The sequence below is a fragment of the Saccostrea cucullata genome, unplaced genomic scaffold (assembly GCF_032062105.1).
Source record: "Saccostrea cucullata isolate Sc308-1 unplaced genomic scaffold, CSIRO_AGI_Scuc_v1 ctg14337, whole genome shotgun sequence".
NCBI classification, from domain to species: domain Eukaryota; kingdom Metazoa; phylum Mollusca; class Bivalvia; order Ostreida; family Ostreidae; genus Saccostrea; species Saccostrea cuccullata.
The window spans coordinates 1-16849 of record NW_026920438.1 but is presented as its reverse complement, the minus strand read 5'-3'; the positions used below and the strand labels follow the sequence as shown (position 1 = coordinate 16849).

Below are 16849 nucleotides of genomic sequence, written 5' to 3'. Positions count from 1 at the left end.
GGGAGCGTTTCACACATAATTTTTTGCTATTGTTTGAATATGTGCATATCGGAAAAACAAAAGGAATACGGATATTTAGATTTCAAATGTTCAACATCATAACAGCACACTCGAGCTTAAAAAACAATTCTTACACTTAAATTAAACAACAAGTCCCCAAAATAAATCTACATGCCATGTAAAAATTATGACACTTTCCCCGTCATGTCAGCTCAAGTCTTCACTTCAATGCAGAGAAGTTAGTACAGTTTGAACAGTTTGATATTTTACATGGCTGCGTCAGCCTTGTGAAGCAGAATGCAGGAATATGTTGAAGGAGTCAAACTCTGTTATTGTCCTGATGGATATGATATTATCGGAAGCACATGTTCAAAAGGTTACTCACAAACTTTGATCGGTCCTTGCAGTTTTAGTTCCAATATAAATTTCATGTTGATGAATTTTCAGTCTCTTTTGAGGAAATCTCGATTTTGTAATCCTAACGAGTATAATCATTTGTTTTACAGTGATTTATAATGTGAATCGATTTATCGCAAAAGGGATTAGTTTCAGTATATAAACCTACAGAAGCTCAAGCACCTAAATTCAAATGTTTTTGTTAGTGTTAGTGTTTTCTTAAAGTGGGTCAAACTCCATTGTCAATGTTAATGTCATTAGATCAGTATAAATGGAATTATTGAAACATTATGGCCAAGTTTTAAATTTAATAAAAAGATTAAACTCTAAGGTCAAGGTCAAAAAGTTAAACAATTTTACACCATGGAAAGGTCTTGTTGCGATAAATACACATGTAAAAATTGAAAACCCAACACCAACTGTTCAAAAGTAAAACTAGGCACGTTTTTGTTAAAGTGGCTCAAACTTCAAGGTAAGAAGTTAAAAATGTTAGGACCTAAATGAAGGTCCTGTCAAAAGAAATACACATGTGAACTATGAAAGCTATCACCTGAATCATTTAATCAAAGACTATGATAAAAACTAATGCTTTTGCAGAAAAACAACTACATGTAGACTGGCGGACATTACAAAAATTATAGATAACATTGACACCTTGAGAATAACTTAAAATCCTGATGATATCACAATGTTTTTGAAATTGGAATAACATCATCAGTCCGTATACTGATTGTTTGATATCATAGTAAGCGGCAAAACTAAATTTTAAAAAATGCAAATAGGGTTGCAAAGACTTTATTTCTTCGGGGTTTAGATTTGCGAAGTCCCCAGAAAATTAGTTAAATGTATTTTACTTACAGAAGCATTAAAAAAAAATCTGGAACACTTTCTTTTGAATCGGCTTACTAGTATTTGTATGTAAGAAAAAATTGATAACATGATTATCTAAACCATTGAAGCAAACTTGTCCCGTTTAAGACTTCGTTGTGCCTCCGTAATTAAGGATTAAATGGTATTTGATTTTCGTCCTTGCGTCTGTATGTGTCAAAAACTTTATCCTTGACCAAAACGTTTTATTATTTGGAGCAATGGCTTTTATATTTCACATGTGAATTACTTTTGACCAAACCTTTCTTTGAATATGACATAATTTGGCCTTGTGGCCTTGAATTTGAGGTTTGGTACACTTTTTCAACAAAGATAATTATCAAACTTTCACCTTGACCATAACTTTTGTACAGTTTGTGTCATTTCTACAATCCATTTGGAAAAAATCAAATTTGAATTTTTGGTTTTGACTTAAGAGTTTTACGTTCAAAACTTTTGTATCTATTCGTACACACATTTTCCCAATTGGTCTCATTAATTTCGACCTTTCAATTATACCTTAGATTTTTTTTACCTAAATCTGTAAAACATATAACTAAGTCATAATTTAAGAACGGATAGTGCTAGGGCTTTCATATTTCACGGACATATTTATTTAAACAAGTCCTTTCTTTGAGAACATTCTTTTATCTCGACCTAGGAGTTTAACTTATAATAGGTAAACTTTTACATTTTTCATAAGCTACTATACGGTAGCACAAGTGTTTTACAATCACATTTTGTTTGATTTTAATATAGTCGATAAAGTCATCGGAGAGTATTGCTTTTTAACTATTTTCATTCCCAGTAAAGTCTCAGTGAAATCTTATTCAGCCAACAGGATGTTGTACGAAGATTGTATACTAGATGATCAGTGCAATGGAACATCTGGTGCCAGTGTCTGCAAAACAGTTAGAGACAAAGGATTATGTGTGTGTGCTTCAAACTACATAGAAGACAAGGATACACTGAGGTGTCGTAGAGGTAAAATAATTTATGGACTAGAATATTTTAAGATAACATATCGACGAATTGAATTCCGATTACATCCTAATTCCGTCTGCATATCGACTTGAATCTTATACAAAGAGCTTGATAAAAACTAAATTACATAATTGAATTTACATGCACATTGTAAAATGCACGAAGTTTGCGCAAAATTCGCTCTATATCGTGCTTATTATCAGTCTTTTTTTTTATTGTTTTTTTAAATTCCAATAAGTTTAATAGTATATTTTCAACGATATGTTTATCATAATTTACTAACTACCTCATGTCAATATATTTTTCCATGATGGGAAAGAAGTCTTTTCATTTTATTCATCGTTTCAGCCGAAAAGCATGTTTTTGATACCTGTAAAATTGATGAGCAGTGTACGGGTACAGAGAACGCTGGAGTCTGTCGTTATGATGAACAGATGGAGAGAGATGTTTGTGTTAAACAATAAAATGCTTTCCTTGTTTGTTGTTACTTGAATGAACGGAAGCAGCTGTTGCAGAAAAAATACATAACCCGCGTAAGCGGGTTATGTAAATTTTTTCTGCAATAGCTGCGACCGTTCATTCCAGTAATAACAAACAAAGAAAGTCATTTTATTGTTTATATTTATATCTGTTTAAATTATCATTTTAAGTAGGATTTAAAATATTAATTATTGTGTTAATGATGCGAACGTCTTTGTACGTTTCATTGATGGAACGGCCACTGATCAAGAAATCTGTACAGGTGATATGCCTAATGTAGTTCATGCAGTGATGAACGCAATGGATTTTCTTAAGAAATAAAGAAGAAAATATTCAGTGGATGTAAATATTTTGCAATGAAGGCTATATTTGGCATAAAGCAAAGTGTATACAATGTAAGTCTTACATTGTCATACATATTTCACTATAAACGAGAGAAACGTGCCGACGCCTGTCATTTTACGTGGGGCCAGGTTTTATTCATAGGAACTTTAAAGTGCTGAGCGCTAGGCAAATGAACGGTTGCTAGGTATTTTATCCACTTGTGCCAAGGCTTGGTTTCGAACCTATGACTTTTTGATCACGGAGCAAGCGCTTTTTTCCAAAAGAAAAAAAAGTTAGGTAGACTTTCAGTCAAAAGAGGTTCAGGAATAGATATATCACCGTTACGTGAATTAAAAACCAATCATTATTGGTTATTACTTTTGCCTTTGGATTAGTGAAATATGTGTAGATAACGAACAGTATTCGAGAACGAAAGTCTATTAAGCAATAAAAAATGGGAGCAGACTAAACACGGAGCTCCAAAATATCAGAAATGGGATTATGTACCATGGAGGAGTGAGCATCCACTGCCAACCGGCCACACCCGCCGTGTATTGCTTGGGAAAAAGGGGGAAATTCAATGACAACCCAATGTGTAAATAATTGCCCCACAATCAGTATGGAAAATTTCAAAAAAATAAATATACGAGGGTTGATCCAAAAGTAATGTCACTGTGTCCATATCTTTAATATTTGGCGTCATAGTATCAAATATAATGCACCAAAAGATGCATAAACATAAATCTAATCAAAATCAAAAATTTCATTTAATAATGTTGACTTGAATTCATTTTATGGATGTTTAAAACATTAAACATAGGGGGTTTCGCCGCGTCACAACTAAACGTCACGTTTCCAAGTTAATTTTGTTAGAATGAAAAAAGACAAACACATTAAAAAAAACATCTAAAAATCGTCTAATCGTCCAATATTTTTAAAGACAAAATTAATGACATTTTCTAATCTTTAGTTACAAATTAAATGACAGCATTGTTTTTTTTTTTCATCATAAATAGCATTGTTAATATCTGATGTATTGCAGAAAGGAAATGTCGAAATGGAATAAAACACCGAAACAAGTTGTAATGTATTTTTCCTTCAAAATCGGGAAATCATAAGTAAAAACGGTTATAAATATATGATGGTAAATCAAACTCGCAGAGGAAAGGATGTTAAAGAGAGACTCGTTCAAGGATGGTTTCAGAGATTTTGGGCGGGTAAAAGGTAAATAAATGATCATTTGGGGACAGAAATACCGAAACATAAGAGGTCGGATGGAAACGTTCAATGGCGTCGACGTTGTCGTAAAAGAGATTAGTGGTAGTTTGAGTGATGTGAAACACTTTTAAGTTTGTCTTATGGTATTGTTCAAAGAATTTTGATGAAGGATTAAATTATAGAGAAAGTGTACAATAGGTGCCAATTGTTCTTAAAGAAAAGAAAATATTTGAATGTTTTGTGAATATCAATCTTTTTTAAATAAAACGATGGGAAGGCGTTTTTAAAAGTGTGTGACGGCGCATATCCGTTTTATGACGTTATTTAGGTGCGGCGACTACCATAATCGCACTTTACGTTTAATACGATATTTTGAAAAGTATAATTCGCTTTGATTTGAATTTTTCAGGACTGATTTAAAATAAATATAGCTTCCATCATGTAAACTTTTGTTAATTTACGTCGACTAGGAGAAATTTTATCGAAGTTGTGACATTACTTTTGGATCAACCCTCGTATATAGATATAGTTAAAATTACACGAAAATGTTTTTTTTTTTCAGAAATATATGATTGTTTAGAATTTGAACGCAGTACACAGTTCGTGCCCTCTTATATTTTGATCCAATGCAAAATTAAAAATGATCTTTACAATTTCAGACCCTTTGAAAACTTTGAACATATGAAGGATTAATTTAACTCTCTCACTGTAGCGGAGAGACTTTTATTTGATACCTGTGAGTACGACGTACAGTGCAATGGGACAGAAGGTGCAAACAACTGTACAACATTCGGGGAAAGGAAAATATGCTTTTGCAAAACTGGACACCTTGAATTTCAAGGACGATGCATTGCAGGTTAACTTTAATAATTGTGTTTTGAGATCAAAATTTAATCTATTTTTTTGAAACTGATGTTGCACGGCCTTTTTTAAAAAAATCTTCAGGGAAAAGACATTTAGGTGATCCATGTGAGATAACCAAACAATGTTTGAATGAAGAAGATACATGTAATGTTATATGTGGTAATAATTCGTCATGCTCATGTAAAGATGGATATTTCGAAGTTGGACAAGAGTGTCTTAAAGGTAAGATTTGTTAGAATTTTAAATGTTCTTTTCTACTTTTCCAGAGCCTAAAACTTCTTTCATCTTTTACAGTTCCTGACAAGGGAGTCCGAAAAAGCATATATTATTTAAAAATACTTTCTCAAATCACCAAATTTAAACAAAATCAATCGCTACAACCGTGTTATTTTTAATACTTAATATTCAACCATATCCTCCGACTACCGAAAGATCACAATTTTTGGCATACCTATTCTTAAAATAAAAAGCTGGATAATATAATATAACCCTCCATCGTGTTCATGTTCTTCTTCGCCCTATAACAATAGTTCTGCTGGACACGTTTTTACAGGTGACGTAAATATAGTTAATATTGAGGACCTAAGATCACCTATTTTAAAAGGTCCTAAGTATAGGGAACCCCGGTCCTTCAATTGGCGTCGGAATTTCATAAATATTATGGATTCTGTTGAAAATTACGCCAGAATGTCAGAATGGATTAAATATATTAGATCCATGTGAAGGTCGCGTTTTAAAAGATTGAGGGGCAGTATGAAAACCATCTATCCTTCTGTGTTCAATAATCCAGAAGTGGAAAAAGAATTAGATATATTACATGATCAGTACGTACTGGTCCCTGCCGACAAAGCAGGTAACAACATTGTCTCCGTTTGTAAGGCTCATTATATAAATTGTATTTTAGAAGAACTTGGATTTAATTCTACAAGTTCTTCCGTTTCTAAGGAAGAAATTCTTCAAAATCAAATGTCAGTTTTAAATAGTTTTAATATTCCACAGAGACAAAAGAAATTTGAACTACCCTATATATATTGGATTCCGAAACATCATAAAAATCCTTACAAACAAAGACAAATTGCGGGTTCCAGTAAGTGTTAAACCAAACCTCTTTCGTTACTCCTTACTAAGATATTGACAGTAGTGAAGGAAAAACTTCAGGAGTACTGTGCAACAATATATTCAAGAAGAGGTGTGAATCAGATGTGGATACTCAAAAACTCCAAAGGACTTTTAGACAATTTTAAAATCATAAGATTTTACCAAAATCAACAGCTTAAAAACTTACGACTTTTCAACTTTATATAAAACCATTCCCCACGATAAATTAAAGTCCAGGCTTTTTGATATCATTAAAAGCTGCTTTTTCAATAGAAATGGAACTCGGAAATTTACTTACCTCGTCATTGGTCATTTGCAAAATTATTTTATTAAAACGCATTCTGATTGCACACACAAGTACTCTGAAGTTGACATTAAAGAGATGCTAGAATTTCTGATTGACAATATTTGTGGTTTTTGGAGACATATAACAAACTGTTGGAATTCAGAATTTGTTAGCAAAATATAAAGCAGAATTTGTGCAAAATCTTGTGCATGAAAAGAAGAAAACACTTGCTGTGGCCTTCAAATCGAAATTTAGATACAATACGACGTATTGTCAAATAACAATGGTAATTTCCATTCCTACGTCTATATGATATATCCTAGTGAGCTTGAAATAAAAGATACCACAGAGTCTGACACATCTGTTTCATACGTGGATATTTTACTTGAAAAAGACGATAATGGTAGTCTAACAACCAAGCTATATGATAAATGTGATGACTTTAACTTTCTATCGTCAATTTCTCTTACTTATGCAGCAATATATCTTCATCACCTGCATACGGAGTGTATATATCTCAGTTGATTCGATACGCAAGAGTTTGCTCTACGTATAAATAATTTCTAAAGCGAGGTAAGTTAATGACAAGCAAGTTGATGAAACAAGAATATCAGCCGTGTTGTTTAAAGTCATCATTTCGTAAGTTCTAAGGTCGATACAGTGACCTTGTCAGCAAATACAATTTATCGCTGAGTTAAATTCCACGTTTTCCATACTAATTGTAAGTCCATTATAAATACACTGAATTGACGACGGATTTTACCGTTATTTCCTGATCATGACAAGGAGCACACGGCGGGTGTGACCGGTCAGCAGGGGATGCTCACTCCTCCATTGCACCTGATCCCACCTCTGATGTTTCGGAGGTCCGTTTTTGCTCTGCTCTTATTTTGTATTGTTTTATGGACTTTGAGATTGAATACTGTTCGTTATCTCCATATCCTTCTTCATGCATACCTTGTCATGACTTAGTTGTAAAAGAGTTTTGTTGGCCACCGTCTTGTTCAGACACAATTACTTTAAGGTTGATATGACAAAATGCTTCAGTAATTGATAATAACTAGGCTATTTTAGACGTAGTCTCACAAACCTTCCAACAATCTGCTATTCTGAATTTTCATTCAGTTTTCAGATTGATGTAGCACTACTGCTTTTGTATGCATACACTTTTTAGGAATCAAAGCTTGTAAAATAATTTTAATATGAAGACCTTTGCTGTGGGTATCAATTTGACATTTCGATATATCACAATTTATGAATAAAAAAACATTTCTTTTTCTATTTGTATGCAATTCATGAAAAAAGAAGATAACGTACCAATTTGCCAATTTTAAAGACAACACAAAGAAGAAAAATAGGTGAACAAACGGAGTAGTTTTGAAATTCCCAAAACTCGGATTATAGGTGCCTAGGATTGATTGTTTGATTGATTGACTATTTGTTGTTTAACGTCCCTCTTGGGAATTTTTCACTCTTATGGAGACGCAACCGCTAGCTGGTGGACACTTACGGCTATTGAGCAGTGAGGAGTCTTTTTCGTGCCAGCGCCTTCTGCTACACGGGACCTCGGTTTAAACAGTACCATCCGAAGGACTAGTCTCCATGTCCAACAGTGGGACTCGAACCTTGGCGATGTTAGAGCAGACGCTCTAACCACTGCCCTAGGTTCTTAGTAGGACTTTGCATCCTTTATTATCTGGTTACAGCCTTTTGACATTTTGCACATATTACCAGGTGGAACATTAGGTCTAAAAATTACTTATAGAAATATCACCGAATCGTTTCCTTATTACCGGTATGGATTATATTTATGTCAAGGTCATTATGAAAACCATAGATTTTAAGAAATGTTACTAAAAGTTGTTTATAAAAATGCCTCCAATGTCATGCAAGTATCGACAATATCTTGATTTAGCTAAAATTATCATCATACTTGGAGATACAGATGTGGAATGAGAGTTGAAATGGATGTAAATTTAACCTGAGCACATGTGTAAACAAATACAGGACTTTTAACATCAGCTATGCCTATCGGAAAATTTAAAAGAGGTAATTAAAGGCACTTAATATTCTACGTAAGACAAATTAGATATACAGTAAAAACCAAACCGTCACAATACCAAAGACACAACAGTTGCAAAGGTCAGTGCAGTATACAAACAAATACAAATATACGTGTAGCTGCAATAAAATGTAAACAAAGGAAATGCAAGATAACCAGCACGAACACCATTCCACACCGATACCCATGACAATGAAGCAGTCAGATGTAATGAATGTGAAGAATTTACCCTGGTATTGATTTATTGCGTAGATTATGATATTGAAAGTGGCATATATCTATTTACGAGTCGTGTTCAGCTTTAAAATATTATACACTGTTATACTCTCTCTCTCTCTCTCTCTCTCTCTCTCTCTCTCTCTCTCTCTCTCTCTCTCTCTCTCTCTCTCTCTGTGTGTGTGTGTGTGTTATATTGTGTATTGGTATTTGTACATCTTTAAATACTGTAGAAGTACTTTTTTCCGCGTGGTATAAATTTACGCTAGGTACGCGGTCACAACTTTTCCGCGGAAATTTGTCCAAGCGTACTTAATAAAATGTAAGGCATATAGTGACAGTCTAAGAAATCCGCGTAATTTTCTACACGCGGATTACACAGAAATTGAGATTCCGCGGAATTATGACCTCGCGGAAAAAAGTATGTCTACAGTAGCTTATTTTGGGAAAATAAAAAGGGTATGTTTACTTTTAGGGAATCTTTCGCTGGGTCAAAGTTGTGTAGAATCATCACAGTGTACGGGGACTGAGGACAGCGGACGATGTGTAGACGGGCAGTGCTCTTGTGAAATGGGATTTCATCTTTACAAGCGGCAGTGCATTCCAGGTGTTTAATTATTTTTCACAAAGAGTATAAGAATTACATTTTAGTCATGTTAATCAAGATTTCGTACAGTATTATTCAATATTATAATAACTGCTTTAAATTGGGTCAGATTCTTTAAAAAACGTAACCTTTACCAATTTAGTAAATGGGTGACCTTTGCAAATCAAGAAAACAATACTTTACAGCAATAACAATTTATTTACAAATGTACAAAAATTCAAAATGGAACCCGGGCTCCCGTGTCTTCGAGGCTTAAGAGACATCATAAGCATGGCGCACACAATGTCACAGAAAAATCACTTACATTTCTCCCAAAACGAAGAGCCACAGTCAAATAACATATCTGCCGGAAGTACCAATCATCACTGGAAGTAGACGTCATCAGACGCGGAAAATTCCCTGGTAACGTAGTATTGGGATCATGGTACACTGTGTACATCAATAAAAATGTCACCTCATTAAAATATTGAACAACATCATATATAATAAACTAATCTATCTAACATCATAAATTCTTACTAACACGCCTAATGTATACATGTGACAAAAACTGTAGTACAGATATGGTCTTCCATGACTACTCTTGTATTTAAGTATTTAAATCTATAAACAAGGTAATTTAACTCTCGTATCAGAAAGAAATGTACACAAAAAAAAAACTAATACTTTCGTTTTACACGTCTAAGAAAATCAGGAAAATAACACCCACTTTTAGTCGCTCACACTCTTACAAACAGCTGACAAATGCCAAAACAAAAGGTTCACCACACAGGTTTCAAATACTACTAGTAGTCAAAACAGGTTTCAAACGGTCCACACAGGTACCAGAAATGCACCCCATTTCCACACAGCATAGGGGCCGCCCAATTCACTAAGTATGGGTCATTATCTCACACCGTCGAAACAGTTTGGTGTTCAGAACTTAATTATTTGACAAACCTGGACAAAATCCCTGGATAAGAGTAAGTATTAATACCATCAAACTTGACAAAAAGGTTTACCAAGCGAGGCTGCAGCTCTTCATAGTATAATTCGGTGACTATTGATGCGTGCAAGTAAAACACTCCAATATGTATGAAAGAGCATTTGGAGTAATATTTACAATATTGTGACAAACATGATTTATTTTAATAGTTGATTGATTAAAAGCAAGTTTTGAGAACTGACAGAAAATCAATACTAGTAATTAATACTATTTATGCGTTAGATAAGAAGTTAAGACAAATATGCGTATATTGATTGATTGATTGTATACTGTATAACGTCCCTCTCCAGAATATTTCACTGATATGGAGACGTCACCATTGCCGGTGAAGGGCTGCAAATTTAGACCTATGCTCGGCACTTATGGCCTTTGAGCAGGGAGGGATCTTTATTGTGCCACACCTGCTGTGACACGGGGCCTCGGTTTATACGGTCTCATATCCGAAGGACCGCCCCATTTAGTGGCCTTTTACGACAAGCAAGGGGGTACTGAGGACCTAGTCTAACCCGGATCCCCACGGGGTCAAATATACAGTATATAAATTATCAGTATATGATATAATTTTCAATACTTCAGATGTTTTACCTTAGGTTTGCAAATATACAGTATATAAACCTAAGATAAAACATCTGAAGTATTGAAAATTATATCATATACCGATAATCTTCCAAAGTTATACAAAGTCTATAACTTATTCTTAATATTTCTGCATTGTGATATTATTTTTTATATTTTGTGCATTTATATAAGTAGAAATATTATTTTTATCGCATTCTTTTGACCTTAAAGTAACTATTCTAAACACTCTAAGGAAAGAAACACCTGTTTCTATTGGTTGGTGCTGGTGTCCTCCTCCTTGTGATAACGGTATCAATCATAACTTGCCTCGTAGTGTGTAGAGGAAAATTGAAAGCGCGGAGTGGAAGGTATTTTTCTTCTTGGTGTATATAACAATTTGAAAACAAATCCTGAAATATACGTTGTTAATATATTTCCATTGATTTCTTGATGTAGACTGGTTGTTCATACAACTGATAATGTACTAGAGGATCATAACTACTACACCTATGCTACCCATGGCAACATCAGAGATACAATGGTTAGCTGGAAACAAACAAAATAAATTACAATTTCTCACTTTAATTCCATATTTACTTCATTAAAAACATTCAAATTTGCTTTACGTATTTAATGCTTTCAGGAAAGTCAAATCCCTCTAAGTCACAATGATTGCAGTTATACCGGGGATACACTTTACGACACAACTCACCACGCAGAGGAGCAGACAACGGAAAATTTGTATGACGTCAGTGAACCGCTGTCCACTTTTAGAGACCAAGCCTCCTCTGAGGGCGTGTATATGTACAACCACCTGCATGATAAAGAAACAGCTGTGTGAAAATCTATATGACGTCACAGAGTTACCTATTTCTCCTAAAACCAACGCATAAAAGGATACATGTATATTGCGAGGTTTATGTCAAAGACAAATACAAAGTGATCAGCAACTTTACATGTTTTTTTAGGCTCATATTCCAATTAATTAAATGTGAAATTTAGACTATTGATATATAACATGTATGGGCTTAAATATTTTTTTATGAAATGAGGACAAGTACTATAATTTTTAGTATGACTTTTGATTTAAATTGTACATGTATGTCATGTACTTGACTAGTACTGAAATTTATTTTTATCTACAAGTTTTTTTTAAAAATATATAGTTATATATCCTTTAGGGAAGGAGGTATGTTATTGATCATGTTGATATATTAAAAAATCTGAACTATTAGCTAACTTAAAAAAATGAGAAAAAAACTATCGAAATTTGCCACAATGCATCTTCAGTTGGAGGAGATTCGAGGTTTTTTTCTTTTTTAATAAAGGGCTACATGTACACCTTCTTCCAAGGGGAGATTGTCATGAATCAGTGAAAAATTTATGGCATTTTTTTTTTCTCAAAAACCACTTGGCCAAAAAAATATCAAACTTATAGCAAAAATTCTTTACATAGTGCAGATTCAAATTTGCTCAAATAAAAAGGCCCACGGTGGAAGATAGGGGCCACAATGGGAGATTGAGTTTTACATATGTAGAAATAGGAAATAATATCATATCTTTTATAATCTTCCCAAGAACAGAAGAGTCATGTTTAGTCAAATTGATAATATGCAAATTAATGAATTTTTATAATCGCTTGAAAAAAATCCAGTTACCCGAGGGGGCCAATAATCAGGTATAATGTTTACTTCCAATGAAAAAATATATAGAGGATATTCAATGTTATGTAGTTGAATATGGAATTTACTTCACGAGGGGACAGGGTTTTTTGATATTTTCACGAGCGCGAAGCACTCAAAAAAATCCAATCTCACGAGTGAAATCAATTCCATTTTCAACTACAAAACATGAATTTTCTGTTTATTACATTTTCTGTGATTTTCCCTTTGCCTATTTGTCTTTTTGTATAGATTTACAGTCATAGGCTATGACGTCATAGTTGAGCGGTTGAGACGTCATATTTAAGTTATACGAGATAGAAAACATTACGCAGGTAGGTTAAGGTTACAACCAAATATTCTACTTGCCTATATGATATGACGTCATAGTAAGCTATATGACGTGAAGTTTAGAGATAACAATTTCTTATAATCGATATCTAAGATTGATTTGAGGTCGTAAAAATTAATCAAAATATACAGAGGCATAATATAAACGAAATTTTGTCGTTTCTGGGTCTCTGTAGTTATCACAGGGGTTAAATACCAAACCCATGACGTCATAACTGTTGATCATGCAGTAGCAGAGTGAAAGTGAAACGTAACGAGAATTCATGTAAACAAACACAAGAAATCGGAGTTTAAAAGCATTTAGAATGAATATCATGTGTGATTCATGTGGGAATAAAGCTTATGAAAAAGGTATGGTAATATACTTCAACAATTTCTTCATAAAATTAAAGCAGGGAGGGTGTTTACTTGCCGATCAGCCTTTCCTCTGTCGTTCGTAACAAACAAGATACAAAAGTTCAACACTACGCCGCACACTTTGAAACTTAATTTTTGTTTCTATCTAAAGTTCTTATTCTATTGTTTTTGGAAAGTGCTGCTAGAATCGTATGGTTTACGGGAATTAATGCATTTTTTCGATGTTATGAACAAAATGTTATTTTAGGAAGGTTTCGTCAGAAAGTGTTGAATAATTATTTCTGTGATAGGACAGTAGGATTCTAGCAGCACTTTTCATGGTACAGAGATGTTTTTACATAATTATTATTACAAATTGAAATTAATTATCCCCGGGGTAGTGTTGAACTTTTCACTTTTTCATTAAGGCATATTTTCTAATTATAGACGTCACGTGGTGACGTCGTGGTGAAGTGCTTCATGTAGTATATGTCCCATTGAAGTCTATAGAATGCATAATTATAACAAAAGTTTTATGCTTGACTTTTCCGATTTATTAGTGTTACATAAATATAAAAAAGTCTTATTTCGCCGAATTCTGGTCCATGTGCTGCCTTAACATACCCGCGTATATTTACATTTGCAAATGTTTTCCTTCATATAACGAAAGCAAGCGTATTTATAACTGTATAAATACATGTACGGGGTCAAGAGGTCATAGATGTTCGTATGGATAAACGTTTGATGTAATTTCTCAGTGACGTCATAAAGGGTCGACGCGCGTTCAGTGGATTACATACATGCCGTTGGGTTTGAAAAATAATGCATTTCACACGCTAAAAGTCACAATCAGGCAAATTTAAAGTATGAATAAGTCACAAAGGTAAATATAAGTAATAAGGTATCATTTTTTGAGTTTTATTGGGATGTAAAAGGGGTTGGCACATTATCAAAATTGTTTAACGTAACGACAAAATATATTTTAAAAGTGATTTATAACTTAATTTTGATCTCATACCATTATTTGAAATATGACTAAAAAAAAATAATTGAAAGGATTTTTATATGCTCTTGGATGATAGATTATGACAGTTCCCGAATGGTTTTTTCATGGTTGCTCATCAAATGCAGCTGTCTTTGTATCCCTTATTTTAAAGCATACCTTTGCCTTGCCTAAATACAGAAACAGTGCAGTTCATGTAACTTCTGTATTTTCTGTACATAAATATGACATTATGGCGCAAGATGATAGTAGTATTTGTCATTTGTTCGACTGCTTTCCATGTTAAAAAGATGGTATTTTTAGGTTAACTTTCTCAATTCTAGCATCATGAAAGATACCGTCCAACGCAAAATTTCAAAGTTTCAGACCATAAATGTAAAAGAAATTTCTTTTCAATAGTAACAATTTATTTTGTTGAAAGATAATCGATACATTATTATACTATCCTTTGACATGTGATCTTTATGCAGTTTTGTCATTTTCCGGCGCTGCATTTCGACAAAACTGAGACAAGTATGGAAAATGTGTAAAGTACTTAGAAAAATTCTCATCTTTAAGATGTCAATTTGAACATTTCAACTAAATAGTTTTGAAAAAACTCGATTAATTAATTTGTAAATACCTATGGTAGAATCATACATATGTAACATCATATAATTTATAAACAAATTCCCTTTTCAAACATCGATTTTTAAAACTTAGATAATGATTTTAGAGAATGTGACCTTTCACATGAAATATTTAATAATGTAAGGGTTATGTCTGGTACTGAAGCACGATAATTTTGAGTTTTATTGCAGGAATAATGTGACCTTAAGGATATTCGATCCTCAGTCAGGAAGGATAACTCCAAACATTAATAATTAATTTGATATGCATCAAAATGAAGCTTGGAAATTAAATTTTTTTATGCAACAATTTTCATTTTACATGTATTCCTCTTTATAAGATTCAAGGTTTTTTGGAAGTCTTAGAAAAGGTCTTATAAAAGTTGACATTTGTACCCTATAAAAGGAAAAAAAAAGATACACTTTTAATTGAACATTCAAAATAAACGCATTTGACACCACAGACTCTTGTATTTCATATGAGTTTTGTTCTTCCTCTACTCTCTCAACTGTTCTCCTGACAACAGTGACAACACGTTTCTTTTTTCAAATTTATTAAATCAACAGACAAAACATCACACAATTACAATTTACGATTTGACAAAAATGGACAATGGAAGTAAATGGCCACATTTTGTGTTGCAGGTCCTCCTCAATTTTACCAACAACGGAAACGGAAGTTGATTGTATTAGATAAGTCGTACCAAGTAATGTTGCGACCAAATTAACTTGTACTTAGTATAAGTATATCAACAATAGACTTTTCGTCAATTAAATGTGATTATTAAATATGTTAATAAAATAATCTGTCTCAGAGAAATAAGATTTCCGTGAATCCAGCCTTAGATACCCAACTGAGAGATATAACTCCGTATGCAGATATGAAGGTATAGATGCACTTCTGAATATATAAGGGAAGTTGTTGTTTGAAAAGTTTGTCATCGCATTTATCATAAAACGGTGCTGTTGGATAACCATTAACGACTTTTCAAATATGAAACAGATGTGTCCGACTTTATGCTATCTATTATTTCAAGCTCATTGGGATATATTTTATCTGTATAAGAATAGAAATTACAATTGTTAATTGTCGATATGTCGTCGATATTATCTAAATGTCGATTTAAATGCCAAAGAGTTTTTTTTTTGTTTTCACGTATAAAATTTTGAACAAATTCTGCTTCATACAAAAATAGGTCTGCTAATAGCGTGACTCTATTGGTATCCATGGAAATTCCATGGAAGACCTGGTCTCCAAAAACCACATGGATAATTTCAATCAGTAACTCGAGCACTTTTTTAAGGGGACGAAGGATGTATGGTCACGTGACTCAGTTTAATTACGTCATAATCTCTGATAAAATATGTAAAAAAAACAGATTGAAACCACAGTATTTGGAAGAAAAAAAAATGACTGTTTGTTTGAGTTCACCATCTTGTATAAAAATATTTAAAAACATTCAAAATTTCTCGCAAATATTTTCAAATTGCGGAATAGATTGATCCACTCTTCTGTTTCCCTACACTGCGCGTCCAACGAGTCGCTGACGTCATAGTGGATCTTAGTACAGTAAGATTAAATACAAGGTAAAACACGGGTAGTATAATATCATAAAAACGGGTCATGATTAGTACATGGTGGGATATTTTATGAATTACAGATCACAAAAAATATTTTTACATGGTTGTTGCGGAAATATATTGTAGTTAATATATCTTACTTGGCTTATTTCGCAAATGTGTGACGTCATAGTAGGGTTTTCCCGTACTCGAGAAATGTAAACATGACAGGTTTTTCTCATGCTCATGCCTTGTTTAATCATGCCCTGTGGAATATTGAGCTCAGCTTCACCGGTCGATATTTTTGCAGTTAGTCAATAGCATTATGAACTTGCATTTCGACGTAATATTTCAAATATTGAATGATAGGATTTTTTGTAAATTA

At 33.2% G+C, this 16849-nt stretch overlaps 1 protein-coding gene across 1 annotated transcript; it reads left to right on the top strand.

Moving 5' to 3' along the window:
- Positions 1–2022: 2022 nt before the first annotated feature.
- On the top strand, positions 2023–11984 carry LOC134248990 (tenascin-like; the record flags this gene model as incomplete). The annotated part of the gene is made up of 9 exons (XM_062731372.1): positions 2023–2247; positions 2596–2693; positions 3080–3122; positions 4982–5125; positions 5215–5355; positions 9271–9402; positions 11199–11313; positions 11402–11486; positions 11589–11984. Coding segments are annotated over 9 exons (1181 nt in total), but the record flags the coding sequence as incomplete, so codon positions are not given.
- Between the last annotated feature and the right edge of the window lie 4865 nt (positions 11985–16849).